Source organism: Gossypium hirsutum, chromosome A11, assembly GCF_007990345.1.
Source record: "Gossypium hirsutum isolate 1008001.06 chromosome A11, Gossypium_hirsutum_v2.1, whole genome shotgun sequence".
NCBI lineage: Eukaryota > Viridiplantae > Streptophyta > Magnoliopsida > Malvales > Malvaceae > Gossypium > Gossypium hirsutum.
The window spans coordinates 9227977-9251490 of NC_053434.1; the positions used below are offsets into that span (position 1 = coordinate 9227977).

General features: G+C 33.7%; 1 protein-coding gene and 1 pseudogene across 3 annotated transcripts; one reads left to right on the plus strand and one right to left on the minus strand.

Annotated features, from left to right (window-relative positions):
• Positions 1 to 3242: 3242 nt before the first annotated feature.
• LOC107924554 (reticulon-like protein B5) lies at positions 3243 to 5076 on the plus strand (annotated as a pseudogene).
• A 269-nt stretch (positions 5077 to 5345) lies between these two features.
• LOC107924553 (golgin candidate 3) lies at positions 5346 to 18219 on the minus strand. 3 transcript variants are annotated; one of them, XM_016855062.2, is made up of 15 exons: positions 17816 to 18213; positions 17246 to 17344; positions 16133 to 16261; positions 15466 to 15582; positions 15068 to 15206; positions 14890 to 14954; positions 9216 to 9383; positions 9016 to 9102; positions 8624 to 8770; positions 7714 to 8022; positions 7563 to 7628; positions 7156 to 7358; positions 6404 to 6458; positions 6054 to 6239; positions 5346 to 5789 (listed from the first exon to the last, which is right to left on the minus strand). In XM_016855062.2, the coding sequence occupies exons 1-15, from the start codon at positions 18026 to 18028 to the stop codon at positions 5517 to 5519; spliced, it is 2256 nt and encodes a 751-aa protein (XP_016710551.1). In that variant the 5' UTR covers positions 18029 to 18213; the 3' UTR covers positions 5346 to 5516. The 3 variants fall into 3 exon arrangements, 2 of the variants coding, with proteins under 2 accessions (XP_016710551.1, XP_040936905.1); XM_041080971.1 differs by having other exon boundaries at positions 7726 to 8022; positions 17816 to 18212; XR_001691795.2 differs by having other exon boundaries at positions 5650 to 5789; positions 5909 to 6239; positions 17816 to 18219.
• Between the last annotated feature and the right edge of the window lie 5295 nt (positions 18220 to 23514).

A 23514-nucleotide genomic window follows, 5' to 3' on the forward strand; every position in this document is an offset into this window, starting at 1 on the left:
ATTTTGTTTGATTTTGATTTTGGGTTTCATCTTTTTTTCTAGGTTTTAAATTTATGTTATTGTCTTTTTTTACAGGATCAATGGCGTTTGACCCACTTTGACTCCAGTTAAGGTTAGGTTTCTACGAAACCTTTTTCAAATATGAATGCACTGCCCAAAATTTGACTTGTGGGTTTTCATGTTTTGAAATTTTCAAAGCTCTTTTTTTACTCATTCAAGTTCTTATTTTTGGCTTTTTAATTTTCACCAGTTTGATAGTGCTAGAAGACATGGAATTTAGTCGGATGTTGTTCAGGATTTTACAGATCTGAATCTTTCAATTAAAAAGGATTATATTACACGATAAAGATTTTGAGGATTAAATTGTGATTATTTGTCAATTTTGGGGTTAATTTTTTAAAATTATGATTAAACTAATATAATATATAAAAGTTTAGGGTTAAATTTGTCATGATACTAATTTTTTAACTACCATGTCAGCCTTCGTTTGTGATTTTAACGGAAGTGATCAAAATGATCAAATTATATAACGTGAGTGCTTAAATTGTAAACTTTTTATTTTGGGTGCCTAAAATGAAAAGTTTTGATAGTTGAGTGACTTTCTTTGTAGATTACCCTAAGTTTTATATATATCTTTTTATTTAATAAGTCTTCACTTTTAGAAATTTTTATCTGTTCTTGTGGCACATTTTTAATTTTGCTTATGCATGTAGTCTTGCTTTTGCAAGTAATTTTAGGGATGATTTTGTTGTCGTTCTCTCAAGTTTGGTGAATGCTTAGTTCTTGTCATTTTTCGTACCGTTTTGGACTATTTGGGGTTGATTCCTTTATCGTGATAGTTGCTTGCAGTCATTCTAAATATCTCATGCTTGAGTTGTGCCAAACTCGATCATTAACGTATCATAATGTTCTATTTATGTTGAATGTTGATAGAGTTTGACCTTCACCTCCGACGATAAGTGTTTTTTTTTCTTTTACCCGAGTCATAAGGTCTCATTCATGGAACGAATTAACGAATCTTTCCTTTCAAAATGAAAGTTTCTTTTTTTAATAAATAATTCAATTAAAATTTGATTTATACAATTATGCAAAATTAAATATTATTTATCATGAGCATTAATTTGATATACAATCAGCCCTCACCATAACAAATACCCGTTATAACAATATTTCGCTAGAATAACAAAGTTTCTAGAAGAATCAATTTTTTATAATTTATTTTAGCCCTCTATAACAACTTTTCATCTACAATACTAATATCCATAGTTATTAAGTACGTTTTTTATAACAACATGGGGTCTAAATTTTTAAGTGAAATTATTGTTATTTCATATACGTAAACCTATTAATTATCATTTATTAAATAAAAATTATATTAATTAAAATATTATTTGAATAAAATGATTAAATTTTTCGTGAAGAAATATATTAATCATATTTTATTAATTGAAAATAGTCTTCAATGAATGGAATTAACGATATCAATTTAAGAAACTATTAAGTTCTTTAATTAAATATTCTGCTATGAATTTGGAACACCATAAACTTATAAATTGATTACTTTAATTTAGTTACTCATTATAAATTAATTAATTTAATTTAATAACTCATATTGATTAATTGAACTTGTAAAGATTTATGAACTTTATAATTAATCACGTGAAATAATGCAAAATAAAATATTCATAAAAGCAATAATACATGCACATGTTATACGTCTTTTAATTTTGTTGATTTGATTTTCACTTTCTTTCATTTTCTAACATAATTCTCACTTTTTTTTATTTAATGAAAATTCATTATATGAATTCTATGGTAGGCTTACAACAATTATCTTTTCATGACAACATGATATTACAGTTGTATAATAGCTATTTCTCTATTACAGACAAATTTTGAATAGACAAATGAGACTATCATAAAAAGGATAAACTGTATAATTTTAAAATTCATCATTGATTGTCACATTCATTAAAGTTTGAAATCTCAAACGTAATTTAAACTTTCCAAGACATTTTTTTTATATTAATTGAAAATTTTATTTATATTTTCAACATTACATCTTTAAATTTTAATATCTTTATTTTTTAATTTAAAAATATAAATTTAATTGTTAATGCTGTTAATTTTTGTTTTGTTATATTTAAGTTCATTGTAAAACTTTTTTATGACTATTAAGTGAGTATTTTTTTAATTCAAAATGTCAAACCGACAAATTTAGCAGAAAAAGTTACTACTTATATTTAAAATTTGAAATTTAAAAAATAAAAAGATTAAATTCCTAAAAATAAAAATAAAATGACTAAATTTCAAAGGTGTGAAGATGTTAAACTAACGAATTTAGTAGAAAAATTTAGCCAGAGTTACCAACTATATTTAAATTCTGAAATTTGAAAAATAAAAGGATTAATTTTCTAAAAGCAAAAATAAAATGATTAAATTTCAAATGTGTGAATATGTCAAACAAACAAATTTAGCAGAAAAATTTAATCAAAGTTATAAATTATGTTTAAATTTTAAAAACAATAAAATAAAAGGATTAAAATTCTAAAAATAAAAATAGAATAACTAAATTTCAAATGTGTTAAGAGTACATAGATTTGAAAGATATTTTAACTTATATATTAATTTTGTTAAAGGATTTCTTTTCGTTTAAGGGCATAAAAAGTCCTCAATTTTTTCAAAAAATGTAATTAAGCGTAGATTTTTTTTACACTCAATTGAATACTTAAACTTTCAAAATGTATCAAAAAGGCCCTTAAGATTTTTCAAAAAAAGTAATTAAGCTCATGCTTTTATTTTTCCATTTAATTGGGTACTTAACTTTCAAAATGTATAAAAAAGGCCCTCAAATTTTTTCAAAAAAAATTTAAGCCCCTGCTTTTTTATACACTCAGCTGGGTACTTAAACTTTCAAAATGCATTAAAAAGACCTCAAATTTTTTCAAAAAAAATAATTAAGCCTTCACTTTTTTTAACACTCAATTGGGTACTTAATTGTCAAAATGCATTAAAAAAACCTTTTGCGCTAGATAACTTTAATATTTTAATTAAAAATTAACTATTCTTAATTTTTTTTCAATTAAAGTCATGTGTCATAACCTGACATTTGATGAAAAAAATTATAAAAAATAAAAATAAATAAAAGGTATAAAATTTTTAAAATTTAATAAAATTAGAAAAAAAAAATTATAAAATGGCATTTTAATCATTAACTTTAACGCTAAAACCCTATTACATTGCTTGCGTATATTCACATTTCACACTCACTTCTTGAACATCTCAAGAATCGGAGACAAAGAATCCAATTTTTTTAGGGTATTCGGTTGGATTCTTTTCTCTTTGCAATGGAGGAGGAATCAGAGAGTAAGCAATCGACGGTGGAGTCGGTGATGGGGAATATCATCGGGAAGATTCACGACCATGATTCATCATCGGATTCGGATCATAAGAACCCGAGTTCCCCTTCCTCCGTTAAAGCTAAGATTTATCGAGTGTTCGGAAGAGAGAGACCCGTTCACCATGTTCTTGGTGAACGAACTGCTGACCTGTCATTTCACTTTTGGATATATGCTTCATATATTGTTAATGACATCAGGGTTTTATATTTGGTTTCCTAATGGATTTGCTAGACTGTAAGTAAATGATATAATGCAGATTTAGAAATGCTTAAAAAAATATTACATTGATGGAAGGTTAATGGATCTGTATTTTTTATTATATGCTTTCTGATCTGTTTGGTAATTAAGAAAATGCATGGCCTTGGCCCTATTTTTGGATTTATTGATTCATTTATTAGTAAAAACTTGAAATTGAAAGTTGAAAATTTTACCTCTTTAAAGACGAACTAAAATTCTATTTTGCTTGAGACACAAGCCATCTAAGCATATCGCGACTTCAATATTTGGGGTCTTCATTTTTGCATGCTGAGTTATAAAGCAAAACATAAAGTTTTTTTGAATTTGTGGATTTTTTGTTTTTCGCGTTGGATGCTGATGTTTGTCTTTTCCATTGTATTCCGTTGGTAATATTTTGGTGCAGCTGCTGATCTGTTGTTGTGGAGGAACAAGAAGATTTCAGCTGGTGTGCTTGGTGGAGCAACTGCAATCTGGGTCCTTTTTTAATTAATGGAATACCACCTACTTACTCTACTTTGTCACACTTTTATTCTATCTATTGCACTAATATTCCTGTTTTCCAATGCCTATACCTTCATCCACAAGTAAGTTTTACAGTCTTTGCAGGAACTTTAATTGCCTTGGTTATATACTGTATGATTTCTTAAAGACTACCTTGACATTCCCCCCTCTCCCCTCCCTCCTTTTATAGGACTCCACCTCACATCCCAGAAGTTCATTTGCCGGAAGAGCCATTCCTCCTAGTTGCCTCTGCTCTGACACTGGAACTTAATCAGGCACTGAAACTACTGCGAGATATTGCCTCTGGAAGAAATCCAAAGAAGTTCCTTATGGTGGGTTTATTTTCACGTCTGTGGTGATTTTGTGGATGATTATTTTAAGTCTGACTGGGGGGGATCACTTATATTTTCATTGTTTAGAAGAACTCCATCCATGTTTTGGGTTTCAGGTTATAGCTGCTTCCTGGGTCCTGTCAATTGTGGGGAGTTGGTGCAACTTCTTGACCTTGTTGTACATAGGTAATGACACTGCTCACTAGTTTTAGTGCTAAGTTAACTTCTTACTATGATACCATACTGAACTTTTTTGTTTATCTTTTATCTGGAGATCAGCTTTTATATTGCTGCATATGGTGCCGGTTTTCTATGAGAAATATGAGGAGAAGGTTGACCTGTTTGCAGAGAAGGCGATGGTTGAGATAAAAAAGCAATATGCAGTTTTCAATGTCAAAGTTCTGAGTAAAATTCCAATAGGTCCCTTGAAGACCAAGAAAGTTTAGAATGCTTTGCACTGCAGCAACATTTGGGTAGTCCTGGGGGTTTCAAGGGTGTGGTTGTATTCTCTATTCACATTAGGTAGAGGTATTATATCTCAATCCTCGATCAACTGTTCACAAATGTTTTGCCTTGCAATTCAGAATATAATCGTTTAGGAGCAATGAGTTGTTAACAATAGACCGAACTTTTTACATATGGCTGCAACCCGATTTTGTGTTATAGCACGTATTATTTCTTGACCGGTTTGATTTCTGGGATGTTTTACTTTTACCTTATGCCTAGTCCTTTATGCTTTCTTCCATCTATTTTAAGAGCAAAAAGAAGTGGGAAATGGTGGTAATCTTATGCTCGAATACTATGCTGAGACGATAGCATTATTTGTATTCAATTAATGTTGTCATGAACCGCTTTACCTTTATGCATGGAGCACTGAACAATGTTAGGATATCTTCTCATTTCAAGTATATGAAAGAATTGATGGAAGTGAGTTTGATCATGGCTACAGCATGGATAAAGAACTATACCTTTGAATAATTACATCATCCAATAAAAAACTTCAGTATTTTGGCAGTAGTCTTGATAGACGAGTGCTACTCTCTGATTAGGTGAGGGGAACAGTTGAGAATTCAGAATCAGAATGTTCAAGTTGCTGACAACTTCCTTGTGATGGTAAAGGGCTTGGAGAGAAACTAGATCTCGAGACATCAGAAACAGCAGTTGTTTGTTCAGATACAAATGAACTGGGTCCTGCAGTGTTCGGATTTCTTTCATGAAGGTCTTCCCTGGATCTACTGACATCTTCTTCTACAGATTCCCTCTTTTTTCTTTCTTCAGTTTCCTTAAGCAAAAAATCAACCCACAGATCTGCAATAGACTGAGGAGAAAAAGATGGTTGAGGCTCTTGGATTTTCCCAAGTATATTGAATTATTTATACCAATAAGAGCAATTAAAAAGATATTAAAAGATAAATGATCATGGGTAACTTTGCATACTCTGTGATTTGCATGTCATAGATCGTGGAGATCGCAGTGGCTTTAAAAGGCTACTGGTTGACGGATTAGGCCCTAATGCTATTTGCAGTGTGTCCTAAGTAATTCATGCAGAGAGAAACCAAAATTTAAAAAAATAAAAAAGAACCTGGTTATCAGAGGCCATATTTGTCAGTGTGTTAGCTGGACTGCCACCCAAAATGCCACCAACCAAATGACCAGGTAGACCCAAAACACCCCGAACAATTCCTTTGCCAGGACCATGTTGAGCAACACCTATCCTCTGCTTGTCTTCATCAGAGAATCCCAGCATCCGGACCATAAGATCCAGAACCTAAAAATTTATATGAATGTAAGCACAGGAGAAGGAATCTAACTTATATCCCACGAACAATTATTTTCCAGCATTAGAACCCAAGAATATCAGTATACAAAAGGAATTGAGTAGAGAAAATTCATTTTTCTAGTTCTTTTACAAAATTACTTGAACCATAATACCTCTTTGCTGTGGTTTCTCTGGAAGTAGGTCACAAGTAGTTTGATCACGATACGCCTGCAAAACGAACTATTTATTTAGAGAACATTAAAGAAAATGATTCACAGCAGTTCCAAACTCAAACAGGAGAGAAAAATAAGGGTTACATTACAATAATTCAATGACAGATTACACAATAAGAGAATATAATAAATCAAAGATATTCAAGTGGTTGAATCTATCAAACTCGATCAATCATTAACAATTAATCCTAATGTGGGTAGATTTGGTCAGGGGGATGCAGAAATAGTACTTCAAGACCCACTACACGTCCAAGGTCTTTTGTTCTTCTTGGCATCTATTGTTTTTGCACAAATTTTTTGGTTCTGTAGTGAAAGAAGTTGGTATCAGCTAACAGCTATATGGTTACACTGGTTCTGAAGCCCAACTGTTGCAAAAACGATGCATATGAATTCTGAAACTTACCCAACCAGTAACGGCATAAGAATTTTTCAGGGTTCGCCATCATTGGAGGCTTATTTTTCTTTGAAGGTAGATTGCTAGTTTGTTAGAGAAGTTCCTTTACAAGGCATAAAATGTGCTATTCAATTGAACACAGACGATGCATCTATTATCCGTTGAGAGAAAAAGAAAGCCCCCATTAAGATTGAAGAAAAGAAAACTGAAAGCAGATATTGATATAAATACATCCAGTTCTAACATGCGGACAGTTCCTCAGTAGTAAGAACCTGATTGAACATTTAAACAGGCTAACCTGTCAACAAGAAAATCAGAGTCCATTGACATTCTGTTAAGCCTTGTCATGCTCTGCTCGAGAGCATGCCTTAGCTTTCCATTATCTTCCTCGAGCTTGTTTACTCTGATTTTCCCTTCTGCTAGCATTCTTTCAGTTTGTGAAAGCTTTGTCAGAATTTCTTCCTTCTCCCTCTTTGAGAATTCTGCATGTTCATCTGCATCCTGGAGAATGCATAGATGATTAGAAAGAAAAAGTGGGGAAAAGCTCTTTGACCTCAAGACACAGGATTTTTCACATTTGAACTCAAGAAAGAAGTTGTAATACGTTCAGAAAAAATCTGATATAGAATAAAACTCAAGTCACATTGTTTATTGAATCCATTAATGTAGAGAAGTAACTAGAAAGGAAAGCAGGGAAGACAATACATTCAGAAGACCTGTAAGTCTAGCTGATTCTTCTGTTGCCAGAGCCAAATCTCGCTCCAAATGTTCCTGTAACAGAATAATATAAGCATTAAAAACTGAGTTCTATTTCACCCACCACTTTTGAGAAAGTTTATGCCTACACAATACCAACATTTTTTTTTACCTTGGCTTCAAGTTCAGCATAGTACTGACCTAGGGCAGTTTGAAGATTTAGTAGCTCAACATCTTTTGCATCTATTGTTCTCATACAGTTCGTAAGTTTCTTATTCAGATTATCAATAATTTCCTTTGACTTCTGAATTTCATTGTTATTCATCAGCTTAACTTCCTCCTGATTTGCCATTGCCATGTTCAGGGCTTTCTCCAAATGTGCAACTTGAGCTCTTTGATATTCATTTCTCTCACGAAGTTCTTCAATAACTTTGCTATCTTCATCCATTTTTTCCGATTCTTCAGTTGCCTAGAAAATATTGCAGCACCAGAAACATCGTCAATTTGACAGCAGAATTTGTACAAAACTACATATACTTAAAACATACAGGATCCAGGATCCTCGTAGAATCTAGAACATGAAACAGAAAGCAGAAGTTGATACTAAAGAAAGCTTAAAAGTTAGACAACCTTGCTAGTATTTTTTTTTCCATCTCATGATGGCATGCAGCGAACATCCTCATCCACATAAAAATATGACAAAATATAGCATCAATATAGAAGTTACAAAATCAAGTATAGAGTCTTTAACATAGAAAAATCATATGTTAAAACTCTTCTTTTCTTTTTTCTACTTTTTCGTCAACAAGGAGAGTGGGAGAAATGAACTATGGTAACAAGGTAGAGCAATATTTTTCATGATATTTGTGAATAAAGGCCAAACAAATGCTGTTGCATGCAAATATCAAACAGACACAAATGATTGTGATATCAACTAGTCAAGAGGAACAAGATTAAGCAATATAAACTCTATAATATACACTTTGGTAAAAGGCCACTATAATTGAAACTTGAAGATGTATAAGGTTAAATTTTGAACAAAACTCCATAAAAGTTCGGGGACCTGTAACCTTTTCTAACAAATGCTGCTTAAGACGAGTCAGTTCTTGCAAAGCTCTGTCCCTTTCACAGCATGTTTCTTTCAGATCTTTTTCCAATTTCTGCAATGATAGTTCTGTTTCTTTCTTTCCGGGAGAACTTCCAGATGAATCTACCTTCTGGTATACACTTTAAAAAATTTTGATAAAATGGAACACCTACACATTAAAAGTTACTTGAAAAATAATATTTCTCCAATACATAATCTGACAAACTCACACAAAATAACAACAGTAACCAATTTCTACACAGATCAAGTTCTCCAACTGCAACGCATGGGTGCATGCAGACCAAAAACAACCCCCTCCCCGCAAAAAAGAACCTACACTGCATATAGTATATGCTTATCAAAGTGGATATTTACCAGATTCTCTGAAGGAATGGGATCAATCTTGTCAGTTGAAGCTTTCTTGCTACTTTCCAGAGCAGCCTCCAATTCATTCTTCATCATCTATAGGAGGATGTAAGTGAAGCAAGCTCAGGATATAAAAGGTCAATGTATTTTTTGTTAACAATGATACACTTCACTAAAATGGAAACAAATTTAACCGGGCAAGTATCAACCTTAAGATGAGTGTTTTCCTTCTCCAAGGTGGCAACCAATCTTTTCATATTCTCCATTGAATCATCAGAACTTTCATCCTTCCATCTATTCAACTCCTTTTGTAGACAATTTATTTCTATTGTTTTCTTATTCGATTCATTGCATACTTTGCTCAACTCTGCAGAGCGCTGCCAATTAAATAGATTAAAAATATTTGACAATAGAACTCAAAAGTGAAACAAAAACAAAGAGAAGAGCTTATACATATTCTTTTAGTGATGAAACAGTCGATGAAATAGATCAAAACGATTTTCTACCTCCTAAATGCTACTCAAATGAATAACACTATCCCATGAAGTAGCAATTACTAACAAATTAATAAAACTTGTATGTATGCAACAAACATAGCATAAACATCATAAAAACATACTAATTTCCAGGAACACTGTACTTGCCAGGATTGAGGCTAAGAATACAGAAAAATATATGGTACAGCAACATCATTATATGATTGGAAACTGTTATGCGCCTTGGCGTAAGATCTAGTCACAGGTCTAGACGAGAAAGTATCCTTGCTTCGACCTATGGTTACTCAAAGGCAGATTCGTCTTTGACTGAACCCCTTTCCCAAACTAACGTTTGTGATAAAAAATAAACTCCTCCCTTTGTTTCATATTGGCAGCCTTTTTATAGGCTGGTAATTACAAAGGAAAATCCTAATCTAATTCCTAATTTAAAGTCCTAATAGAAAACCTAATAAAACTAAAACTCCTAAAGAAATTAAATAAATGTAAAACTCTAATTCCTATTCCTCCGTTGATATTGTTTTCCAATGAAAACATCTATATCATTACTCCCCCTCTCGGAGTTGAGCTTGTCCTCAAGCTCAAATTCAGGATAAGCTGCTCGAAAATTATCAATTGGTTCCCAAGTGGCATCTTCTTGAGGACATCCTGCCCATTGCACTAATAGTTCCCGCCGACCTCGATTAAGCCTGGTATTAATAATAGCTTGTGGAGTAGGCAAGGCCTTGCCATCATATACTAAGGGCAAGTCTCCTACCGCATCTGGTTGAGGTCCCTTGTATTCTTTGAGGAAAGAAACATGGAATACATCATGTATTCTGCTGCCTGTAGGTAATTCAAGCTGATAGGCCACTGATCCTATTTTGTTCAAGACTTTAAAAGGACCAAAATATTTTGGCAATAACTTGTGATGCTTCTGTTTAGTTATCGTCAATTGTCAATACTGTTGAAGCCGTAACCAAACCCAATCCCCGACTTTAAAATTCAACTCTCTGTGCCCCAAATCATAAGTGGCTTTCATTCGTTGCTGAGCTTGCAAGAGTCTATCCCGAGCATTGTGTAAAAGTGCATCCCTATCTTGTAGAGCCTTATCCGCAGCTTCAATCCTTGCAGAACCAGTTGAATAGAAGAGAAATCGAGGTGGATCCCTACCGTATACTAATTGGAAGGGAGTGGCCTTTAGGGTAGTGTGATATGAGGTGTTGTAGCAATACTCAGCCCATGGAACCCAATCTACCCACTGTCGTGGACGATCACTAGAGAGGCATCGTAGGTACATTTCTATTGTTCGGTTAACTACCTCTGTCTGACCATCAGATTGGGGATGGTATGCTAAGGAAAAAGCGAGCTTAGAACCACTTTGACGAAATAATTCCTTCCAAAACAGGCTGAGGAAAACTTTATCACGGTCCGAAACTATGGATTCCGGCAAGCCGTGAAGTCGGAATACCTCTGCAAAGAAGACGGTAGCAACAGATATAGCAGTAAATGGATGGGACAAAGGTAAAAAATGAGCGTACTTCGACAGTCTATCCACAACCACCATAAGTACCGATTTCCCTTTTACTTTGGGTAGACCCTCCACGAAATCCATAGAGATATCAGCCCAAACATGTTGTGGTATTGGAAGAGGTTGAAGTAAACCTGCAGGCTGTAAATTTTGCCATTTGTGGCGTTGGCATACTAAACAATGTTGCACAAATTCTGAGGTTGCAAGCTTCATTCTTTTCCAAAAAAAATCTTGGCGAAGACGATGCAATGTTTTCAATTCCCCTTCATGTGCCATAACATGTATGGAGGAGATAAGAGTGGGAATAATTGGTGAGGTAGGTAAAAGGTACAACCTCCCTTTGAAGAAAATCAATCCATCTTGTGCAACCCAATCGGACCCCAACTATCCTTGTAGAATTCTTTGCTAGAGTTGTGATAATTCTGGGGAAGCTTCTATTTCTTGTCTGATGGCTTTAAGAATTTCAACTTGAGGGAATGAAACAGTCATGAGGTGTGGTAAGTCTTCGTCTTTTCTAGATAAAGCATCTGCAGCCCTGTTCAATTTTCTTGCTTTATATTCCACTCGAAAATCAAACCCCATTAGCTTGCTGATCCAATGTTGCTGTGGGGATGTCGTAAGTCGTTGGTCTAACAAATACTTAAGACTGAAGTGATCAGTACGGATGAGGAAGTGCCTTCCCCAAAGATAGGGTCGCCAATGAGTCACTGCCTTTGCCAAACCAATTAATTCACGTTCGTAGGCAACCAACTTAAGGTGTCGATTTGCAATCTTGCAACTGAAAAAGGTAATGGGGTGTCCTTTTTGTTGCAGTACGGCTCCAAACCCACTGTCCGAAGCATCACATTCAACCACAAATTCCTCCGTAAAGTTGAGTAATTGCAAAACTAGGGCTGCTGAAAGAGAAGTTTTTAATTGAGTAAAAGCAACATCAGCTTCCTTAGTCCAGTTGAAGGCATTTTTCTTTAGAAGAGATGTTAAGGGTGCAGCCACTTATCCATAATTCTTGATGAATTTTCTGTAATATCCTGCCAACCCAAGAAAGCCTTGTAGAGCCTTGGTAGTTTTAGGAGTTGGCCAATCGGTGACATCTTTAATTTTAGTGTGATCAACCTCGACCCCTTCACCATGGATGACATGACCGAGGTAGGTTACCTGAGACTCTCCAAATAAACACTTGGATTTCTTTAAGAACAACATATTATCCCGCAAGAATTCAAAAACTAATCTTACATGATGCATATGTTCAGTCCATGTTTTGCTATAAATTAATATGTCATCAAAGAAGACTAAAACAAACTTACGCAAGTAAGGGCGAAAAACGTCATTCATCAAACTCTGAAATGTGGAAGGGGCATTGGTAAGCCCAAATGGCATGACAAGAAACTCAAAGTGTCCATGGTGGGTTCGGAAGGCTGTCTTTTCCACATCAGTGGTTGCCATTCTAATTTGAAAATATCCCGACCGTAAATCCAATTTTGTAAAATATTTTGCCCCATGAAGTTCGTCCAACAATTCATCCACAACAGGAATCGGATATTTGTCTTTAACAGTGCAAGCATTAAGCTCTCGATAATCGATGCAAAAACACCATGACCCGTCATGCTTCTTTACTAATAGTACTGGAGAAGAGAATGGTGATCTACTGGGTCGAATGATTCCTTGTTGTAACATTTGATCACACTGCTTCTCAATCTCATCCTTTTGAAAATGTGGATATAGATAAGGCCTGACTACAATTGGTCCCGTTCCTGGTTTGAGAGTTATACGATGGTTACATTTGCGGTTAGGAGGTAACGTAGATGGTTCTTGGAATAAATACGCAAATTCTACCAGTAGTTTATCTAATACTATATTAGTTAAATCCTGTCCCTGTATCAAACTAAGTCGTGGAACTTCCTCTGGGTGCTGCCCTTGCCAGAGTATCTTCTTCTTGTTTACTGCAAATTGCATAGTTAAGGAGCTGAAATCCCATAAAATTGGACCAAGGGTACACAACCATTTAACCCCCAAAATCATATCAAACCCTTCTAATGGTATTGTATAAAAATCAACTTGAAAGTTGTTATTGGCCACAACGAACTGTACTGATTTACAAATGCCAATGCTAAGAACCCGTTCTCCGTTTGCCACACATACTTGCAACCCCGATTTCTTTTGTATTTTCAGTCCCAATCTTGGCACTAGACCTTCACGTAGAAAGTTATGTGTACTGCCTGAATCAACAAGAACTAACACTGTTTTCCCTGACACCTTTGCTGGTAGTTGCATAGTAGATGAATTGCAAGTTCCTCTAATGGCATGTAAGGAAATTTCAAGATCATCTACCTCATCATCTTGCTCATCTTCAATATCTGGTACTTCTATCCAAAATAGCCTTTTTACATTTGTGCCCCATGGAGTAAGACTCGTCACAATTATAACACAATCCCTTGGCCCTTCTCTCCGCCATCTCTGCTCGTGTCAATCTTTTGATAAATGGTGCAGAAGAACCTATTTTGCTGTTATTCCCCATTGGTTTCGTTGTTTGTCCTCCTCCCTTTGCAAAGCTCTTAGTTGTTGGAGAAATTGAAGTGCTGCCAGCGTTTTGGAAAGCTGACCAGTTTAGATTGGTTTGAGATAACATCTTGGAAGAGACTTTTTATTTACGTTCCAAAGCTCGAGCCATATTCATTGCAACTCCAAGGTTTCCCGGTTGTTGCATCTCGATATCAATTCTAAGTTCCTCTACCAATCCGGCAGTAAAAAGGTTTACTTGTTGTCGAGGTTTAAGATCAGTAGTCCTAGCCAGTAGTGATTGAAATTGGCGTTGATATTCTTCTACCGTCCCAGTTTGTCTTAAGTTTGCAAGTTCCCCCAAGGGGTTATTACTCATAGGTGGCCCAAACTTGACATGACAACACTCTCTAAAGCGCTCCCAATCCAGATTTGCCTCCTCTTCCTCGATTTGATCAAACCACAATTGTGCTTCTCCTAAGAGATGGAATGAAGCTAAGCCGACTTTGTCTTCTTCGTTGGTCCGCTGATTGCCAAAAAAATTTTCGCATCTTTTTAACCATCCTAAAGGATCCTCCAACACCATCATAAGTGGGAAATTCCATCTTGGAGTATCTTGGCACCATGCCCACACCGTGTTGCAAATCTGAATTTTTTTTCTTGCCTCCACTGCTGCCTTGTTCTTCATTATTTTTTTCTGAATTCCCTTTCGTTGTCTTTTGGACCGAAAGAGATAAGATCGCCATCTGCTCCTCTAATGCTTGTTGCCTTGTAGCCATTTGTTCCATGAATGCCTCCAGCTTGGCTGTCAAAGTTTTTTCGTCACCCATGACAGCTGACTCCGAAACCAAGTTGTTATGCGCCTTGGTGTAAGATCTAGTCACAGGTCTAGACGAGAAAATATCCTTGCTTCGACCTATGGTTACTCAAAGGCAGATTCGTCTTTGGCTGAACCCCCTTCCCAAACTAACGTTTGTGATAAAAAATAAACTCCTCCCTTTGTTTCATATTGGCAGCCTTTTTATAGGCTGGTAATTACAAAGGAAAATCCTAATCTAATTCCTAATTTAAAGTCCTAATAGAATTCCTAATTTAAAGTTTATAAGGAAATAGAAAACCTAGTAAAACTAAAACTCCTAAAGAAATTAAATAAATGTAAAACTCTAATTCCTATTCCTCCGTTGATATTGTTTTCCAATGAAAACATCTATATCAGAAACATGCTCAAGTGAAGCAATACAAAGCATGTAAAACTCAGCATCACTATCCTAATTGATAATTAAGTGTGAACCATTAGGGTTCTATAAGCAAAAGAGTTAAAGTTTACTTTATACAGCAAAAATAGTATAACATTTATCATATCTGACAGATTGAGAATCTTACTTTATCCTTGTCTGATTTCAGTAACTTAAGCTCCTCCTGAAAAGACTCATTCCGCTTGTGCTCCTCTGGAAATTTAAAGTAAAACAAAATTAGATGGAAAAAGAAAAAAGACTGTTCCATTGTTTGAGAAGGGGTGACTGCAAGTATCATAATTGGGTCTTAAGGTGTACAAATATACCTTGTAATCTTATCTGTACGTTCACTAATTTATCATGCTCTTTTTCAAGTTCCATCTTGAATTGCTTTATTTGTGATTCATGACTAGCTTGAATGGCCTCCAGGGACCTAGTTTTTTCTTCCAGCAAATCTGCAAGCTCCTAGAAGGCATTCATATACCTTTTTATCAAGTTTAATCATTAGCTAAACTTATAGAAGGAGGAAAATTTTCTATACTCGAATAATAAGGAAAAAATCATTAGAAAGGGTGCACCATCCCATAAAAAGAGGGGGGAAGAATAAAACAACAGAAGGATGCATGCACCAGGTGCAAACCAATTATATATCCAGGCAGCTTAAAACGGCACTTATTACAAAAAAAAATGAAAAAAAGAGGGAGAGAGAAGAAAAAGCCATTACCTTTTCTTTTCCATCATGTTTAGAGCTAAGACCATTGGACATTTGGTTTCCAGCATAACAGTTTTTTACTAAATTGGTTGACTTATGCTGTCGGTTTGCTGACTGATCACCGTTTCCCTGCATAAAATGGATTAACATAAAGAGACATGCACATCAATACAGCTTGTTAGTTTTAACTTGGTGGTAGAAGAACCATCGAAATAAATGCATGTTACAGTATAAGAGTAAGAAGAATATTCAACAATTAATATCATGCTGCTTTCACTTAATTGAAACACCAAACCATGTTAGGTATCCTAGCCAACTCATTTCATCAAAGAGGGAAACATCAAGACTACAAAGTTGTAAAGCTTAAAGATCAATTTTTTATTCTACGATAAAGATCTCATTTCTACGTTCAAGTTTCCATGACATCCACTACTTGAGAGGCTGCAAAAGGTACGAAAACATAAGATAATGAAATCCCTTTTTATCTATATTTTCTTCTTGCTAGATAATTACAGCACAAATAACATTAGAAAGAACACACTTGAAGGCCCACATTACGGTAGCTTTTATTACAAGAAACTACAAATAACTTAGAATTAAGGAACCTATTGCAAGAATTCCGCAATTTTCCAATAAACCAGCAAATCTCAGATAACAACTCTAATTGAGACTCTAGTACCTTGAGTGCATTAATTCCATTATTTGATACTTTGGAAATTTCACTTCTAGCGGCACTCGGAGCCGCATTTGTTGCATTCAAATTTTGTTTCAATGAGCCATTCTCTTGGTTCAGTCTGAAAATTTGCTCCTGGAGAACAGGATGACGGGTGAGTAAGGAGAAAGAAATTTAAGCCACTAGAAAATGTAAAAATGAAAGCTAAGTAGCAGCGAGTGAAAAGTATGAACAATAATATAGCAACACATCTATTGGACATAAATCATTCAAAACCAAAATTTTAATTAAAGGATGCCTCTAAGATTAGCAAAACAGGCAGCATATGACATGACTTCTAGAAGCAGTTATGATAGTAAAATAATTGGAATACAATATCTAAACATGATATATAATCTGCCAACTAACACCCAGTACATTGGAGTTCAGACAACCGCAAAAGAGATACTTTTTGGCAGAAATTTCGAATAAAGTGATGAGTACAAGTATTTGCGATTTAAATGACTAATTTAATATCAATATGTACAGTTTACAAAATTAGATGCCCATTTTCTAGCTTTTAACACTGATTACTAAACAAGCATTCACCAGCATGACATCTACCTGTGAAGATTCTAAGACCCAAATTTTTAAATAGCCATATCAGCTCCATTCAGCATGACATTATCATGTAGTAAAATACACAAGTGAAGCATATGAGAAAGATGAAACAGGTAAAAAAAAAAAAAATTGCATCAACAATTTCTCAGGGTGCCTGAGAAAGGAAAACTTCCATACCTTCTTTTAATTATTATTCTACAATGGCTCCTGCTAGTCTAACTTTCCTCCTAGGGACTTGTACAATACTGACTGGTAAATAGATATTCAATTCAATTTTGACAAATTTTATTATTTAAGCATTAGATACTGTATCATAAGTCAAGTATTAGACACATACAATTGTAAAATGGATGATAAAAGCGACATACTTCATTGCAATAAGCAAAACATTATGGATTCCATGTATGATGGAGGAATAACAATTTCAATAATTATTCGAATCATTATCATTCATAAAGATTTGAACTTTAGATCAACCCCAAAAATTTATTACAAGAACTACAACCAGCCATCGGGTACCTCTTTTTCTTTTAATAAAGCAGCATAATTGACTGATAAGGCCTTAATTTCTGCCTCAGATTCCTGAAGCTTCTTAATTTCTGCTCTGTGTCTTCCAATCTACCAAAAATAACACAGAGAGAGAGAGGAGGAAGATGGTTTAGTTATCATGCATGAAGATTGGAATACCACAAATGCCTTGCCAACCAGTATAATAGCATGAACAAGACAAAAAAACAAACCAACCAGTATAATAACAAAAGAAGCGCATGCAGCGCAGAAGTGGTGCAGTTTCGATCTAAAGCCACTAGCTCTTCAAATATTATAATTTTGACCATAGTACAAACCTGAATCAATTTTTTCTAACTCAAATAAGAAAATTGCAATGCTAGAAAGCATTAAACCGAGCTACTTGGGATCTATACCCGCAATTCACTTGCTCCCCAAACAGTCAAGTGTCGACTAATATAATTAAATATTTATTTACGGCACTGAACTACACACTGAATCAACTCAAAGCTACGTGAAATCAGAAGACCGGATACAGTTTTATTTTTTAAATTCAAGCTCGAAAATTAAATGCAATCATACCTCGGAATTGAAAGGCGAATCAATTCCACTGGCGAGAGGAGAGAAGGAAACAGGCTTTGAGTGTGCAAATGTATGAGAATTCCGTCTATCGGAGAAAGTCGAATGGCGCCCATTCTCCGAACCGTAGATCTCGAGTTCTTCGTCGTCGTCCCTGTGCACGTCAAGCGTTATCTTATTCAAATTTTCCTTCAAATTAGCAATGGAAGTCCACATCTCCTAAAGATCCCGCAACCAATAGTTGTTATTCAAGATAAAGAGGTTTTGAAAGTATCCAAGATCCCGCAAACAAGAATGGGAATAGGAAGACGTGCCAAAGAAGATTGGTAAATTAAATCTTCTTAAAATTTTTGGGTTAATTATTTATGGCAGTACTTATTAGATTAGTTGACATTGAGGTTTAGTTTGGCGGATTATCAGAAAGAGTGATCGTTAAAAAAGAATTATGGTAGTTTATGGAAATATATTTCCATATACTGTTTTTAAACGTTAGATATTGGGGCAGGCCTGAACAACAATTAGCGGGCTTTTTTATTGGGCCGATGAATATGTAGCTCCCACTTCATAATGAGTAACGACCTCACCTCTACCTTCACTGACGCCGTTTAGGATTTGAGCTAATCTATGTCGGCGACTTTCCTCCCGCTCTTTTTTTCCCTATTCTTCTCCCGTTATAAAAATGTGAACCGCATTTGATTATTGGAAGCGCGTGCTTTTGAATCGCTGGCCCAACGGTACAATTTTCCCTCCAGAAAAAGGGACCGCTGATTTGAAGCGAGGGAGGAATACGTATTTCCCTGTGTCATGACAATGAAATTCTGGAGAAATTATCAAAGACGAAAGTTGTTGGTTAAAATCTGCCATAATTCCCTGTACTTTTTATAAACATAGAATTTAGTTCATGTATTTTATTTTTTAAAAATTAGTTCATATACTTTTCAGATTTCAAAGTTTAGATTCAGTTGTTAATAGTGTTAAATTTGTTGATATGACATTTTGAAATAAAAAATACTCATTTAATAATCATGTAATTAAAAAAATGATGTTGTAATGAAATTGAATTTTAAAAATATTAACCGTTAGACCCGAATTTTGAAATTCAAAAAGGAAAATGACTAAATTCCTAAGAACTAAAGTATAGACACTAAATTTCGAATTTACAAAGAGTGCAAAGACTGATATATTTGAACCATTTATAATATATGTATTTCAATTTAACTATACTAATTAATTACATAATATCTAAATAATAACAACAAAACAGTAGTAATATAATAGTAAAAGGACAGCAAAGTAATGATAAAACAACAATTTTTTTTTTTGTAAATTCAAGTCGAGCTCGGGCCAAAAAAAGCTTACCTGAGGCCCGACACGTTTTCTAAACGGGTCTTATTTTTTTGCCCAAGCCCATTTTTTGAACCTATATTTTTGCCCAAACCCTCCCATTTTTCGGACGGGCCTTTGCGGCCTAACCCATAATCAAGTCTAGTCACTACTTTGAACGAGAACTTCAATTTGATCTTTCACATATGCATCGAAAAAATAACATGCTAAGTTCAGTCGCTACCCATGAATTTAAATTTTACCATTGTTTAGTTCATTCCACAATAATAATACTACTATTATATTTCATGATTTTATTATAACAATAAAAGTTATTTAATATTTATAAAATTCATTAATACTTTGATTCTGTAACAGCCCGTTTTTCAGTGGTGTCGGAAACAGTGGTTTTGGGGTCACCAAATTCAATGAGTAAGTTCATTATACAATTATTATTAATTGAATTGAATGTTTCATACTATTTCATTATTGGTTAAAGCTTAAACGTCATTTAGCTATGTTTTAAGAAATAGAAACGTAACATTATTCGGGCTCTGTGCCTGACAAGCTTCGTGCCGGTGTATTATATCAGGCTCTATGCCTAGCAGGTTTTGTGCCGGTGATATTCGGGCTTTGTGCCTAGCAGACTTTGTATCGGTGATATTTGAGCTCGGTGCCTAGCAGGCTCTGTGCCGGTGATATTCGGGCTCTGTGCCTACCAGGCTTCATGCCGGTGTATTATATCAGGCTTTGTGCCTGGCAGGCTTTGTGCCTGGCAGGCTTTGTGCCTGGCAGGCTTTATGCCAGTGTGTTATATTAAGCTTTAAGCCTGGTAGTCTTCGTGCCAATATATTGTACCAGGTAAGTTGTACTGAAAATATTATTTCCATTATTTGGTGTTATTTCATTTGATTTAACGGGTATGAAAAGGAAGGGACCAGTAAGTATTCAAAAGACTTATGTCATGAATCTATGAAATGAATAAAAAGGTAATGTTCAACGAAAGTATATTTATGTTCATGAAATTGATTATTTCAAGAGATGTTATTCATATATATGACTTACCTTATGATATTGCGAGTGAATTATGAGTATATGCACTAACCGATGTATTTGTAACACCCTTTAACCCCGAACCGTCGCCGGAACAGAATTACGAGGCATTACCGGACGTATCGAACGATTTACAACAATTCTTAAATAAATAACCAATATATTAAAATAATTCATAAAATTTATTAGTTTGTTTACCAAATGACTTCATTTTTTTTATAAAAATTTCGGCAGCATTTCTGCTTATTTTTACATAAAACCCCCTGCAAATTAAAACCATATAGTTCCCAAATATCACCAATTCAACCAATTCATTTCACATTCACATTTTCTATTCTAAATACTTCTAATCAAACTCAATCTACACAATATCAATTTAAAATTTAACAATGTACTAATTAGATAAAATAGATAGACTTCTTTCATTAAAATCCATAAACTTTTAATACTAACATTTTTAACCATTATATATTAAAACATAATAACCTTTATACACAATCTATGTACATGCCACCTTTACCAAAGGAAAAATACATCACCAAGTTTTGCCGAAGCCGGGATTAATCTGGATGCTGAACCGGGACCTTTGACTTCTTCGACCTGCGCACGGAAACAACCGTACGCTGAGTAATTCATACTCAGTGGTATTACCATAATTCAAATTATAACAATAATGTACATGTAATGCATAAATCGTATATACAATTTAAATTCAATATTTCAACAATAGCAATTCATCAACCAATATCGTATATCCACAATTTGAGTTTGAATAAATCACGAACCTTAGGTTCATTTCTCAATCTCATTTCACATTTCAATTCACAATTCAACTTTTTCATATCATTTCAATAGCTCGTTTGACCAACTCGTTCGGTTTATCATTTCATCATTTACCCTATTAACAAAACTCGGACTTTGGCGGATACATGGATCCAACCAAACACACCAGAATGGCACCCAGTGCCTCATCGGATAGTTCGAAGCAATAGTTGACACCCAGTGTCTCATCGGCAAAGCCGAAGAAAGTTGGTACCCAGTACCTCATCGAATTTATCCGAAGAAATATAGTGACACCCAGTGTCTCATCGACTCGAGGTCGAAGTATCCCTGAACTCTTCCAATCCTATGGCATGCCAACTATATCCGACTCAGCCCGACTAGTTAATAGGGTATTTAAATCACATATATTCTCAATTCAATCACAATTTCTCACACTTTCAATTCAATCATTTTTCCACCTTTAATCAATAATTATTTCACAAATTCACACATTTTCATAACTCAATACATTTCCATACAATTTAATACCATTCACAATTCGATTCAAATTCATTTCCCGCTTTCAATCAACAAACAATTCAAATATTAATTCATATAAACTATTCAATTTAATTCCCACTCATAATAATAATAATACTAATAATAAATTAATACTAATATTATACTTACCTCACATTTCATTTACTAGACACATAAATTAAAATTTAGCATTTAATAATAAATAACTTGAATTATAGTAATACAAACCGTTATTCTCCCGTTTTAGTCCTCGATAACTTTCTCCTTTCCTTTTGACGCCGATGCCTCGGGTTCTTTGTTAGCTACGAAAATAATAATTTGTAATATTAATTACAGCACTAATTATAATAAATAATTGAATTTCTATTCAATTTCTTCCTAATTCTCAATTTAATCCTAACTAAATTCACTTACTTTCCTAATTCAATTCACACTCTATTTCTATTCAAATTTCATCCAAACTAAAATTTAACTATCAAAATTTCAGCATATTTTGCTAATTTTGAATTTCCCTCAATTTAGTCCCTAAAACATAAAACTTATAGTTTCTTTTACAATTTAATCCCTTTTTCAATTCTAACTTAAAATTCCTTCAAGTTAATCCCTAATTCATCTCTTTTGTTCAACATAAACTGTACTTGAAAACCTATGAACTTACAAAATATCAACTTAATTCCATCAAAACTTTGTTTTAAAGCTTTTAAAACATTAGAATTAAGAGAAAAGGGCTAATTTGACTTACCAATCAAAGCTTTAAACCTTAAACCTTCAATTTTTCCTTTTTCTTTCTTTTTTCTTCTTTCTCCCCTGTTTCTTCTCTGTTTCGTCTTTGGCTATTCTGTTTCTTTCTTCTTTTGTTTCTTTTATTCTTTTATTTTAACTTACTTTACTTTATTTCCTTTATTTTTATTTCTTTTGTTTTCTTTTATTTAATTACTTTAATATAATAATTAAAACAAATATCTATTTAGTAATTAAATATAAGTATTACAAATGTATGTATTTTATTAACACACTTGTATTAAATATCACCATACATTTGTCTTTATTTAATTTATTTCTTAATATAATATTTATAATATAATTATTTTAATAATATCCTTTATAATTAATTTATATATTTATATAAATAAATAATATAAAAATCTAAGATTTTTACAATGTTATGCCGCCTCAACCTCCAAATGTGGCTTAATTGCCCATTTGGTCTCTCTTATTTTCTTTTGATCTATAATTAAACATTTACCCTTTATTCAATTTAATCCTTTTTCCTAATTATTCTTAATTAGATTAAATTCATCTATCTAAAACTTAATTAAACACACAACTAGTCTCGTAAATATTTCTAATAATTATTTTCGGACTCAATTTACTAAGACGGAGGCCCGATATTATACTTTTTCGATGCCCGTGAATTTTGGGTCATTACAGTATTGATGATGATATATAGGCTTGTGTCAAGCTTGCGTAATTGGTCTATGTTTATGCTTATGTCTTGTGTTATGCAAATGATACAAGTAAGGAAGTGTAAAAAGCGGTAAGTTCATAATTGAGATGTAATGTGATAATGTAAATGCATAGATGAGTTAAAGGGTTTACTTATATGTGAGAAATTTACTTGAGTTATGGATGAATTTATATAGGTTATGGATAAATACACTAATTTGTGAGTTGATAATGTCTTTTAAGCTAAAGTAAGTAAATGGAAGGTTTGATAAATCTTGTGGCATTTGTATAGGTTTATGCTTACCTTATAAAGTTCATTATTGAAATGAAATGTTATGTTTAAAATTATACGGGCTTACTAAGCATTCATTGCTTACATTGTCATTTTTCCTTTTTTTTTTAAATTATTGAAAGCTCGATCGGGTTAGAAGCTTGTCGGAGATCTATCACACTATCTAGTAGTTATATTGGTAGTTTTCAATGTCTTGGTTAAGGTTATAATGGCATGTATAGGTGGACTTATTATTAATGATAGTTGAATGTTAGTAATGAGTTTGGCATGTATATGTCATTTTGGA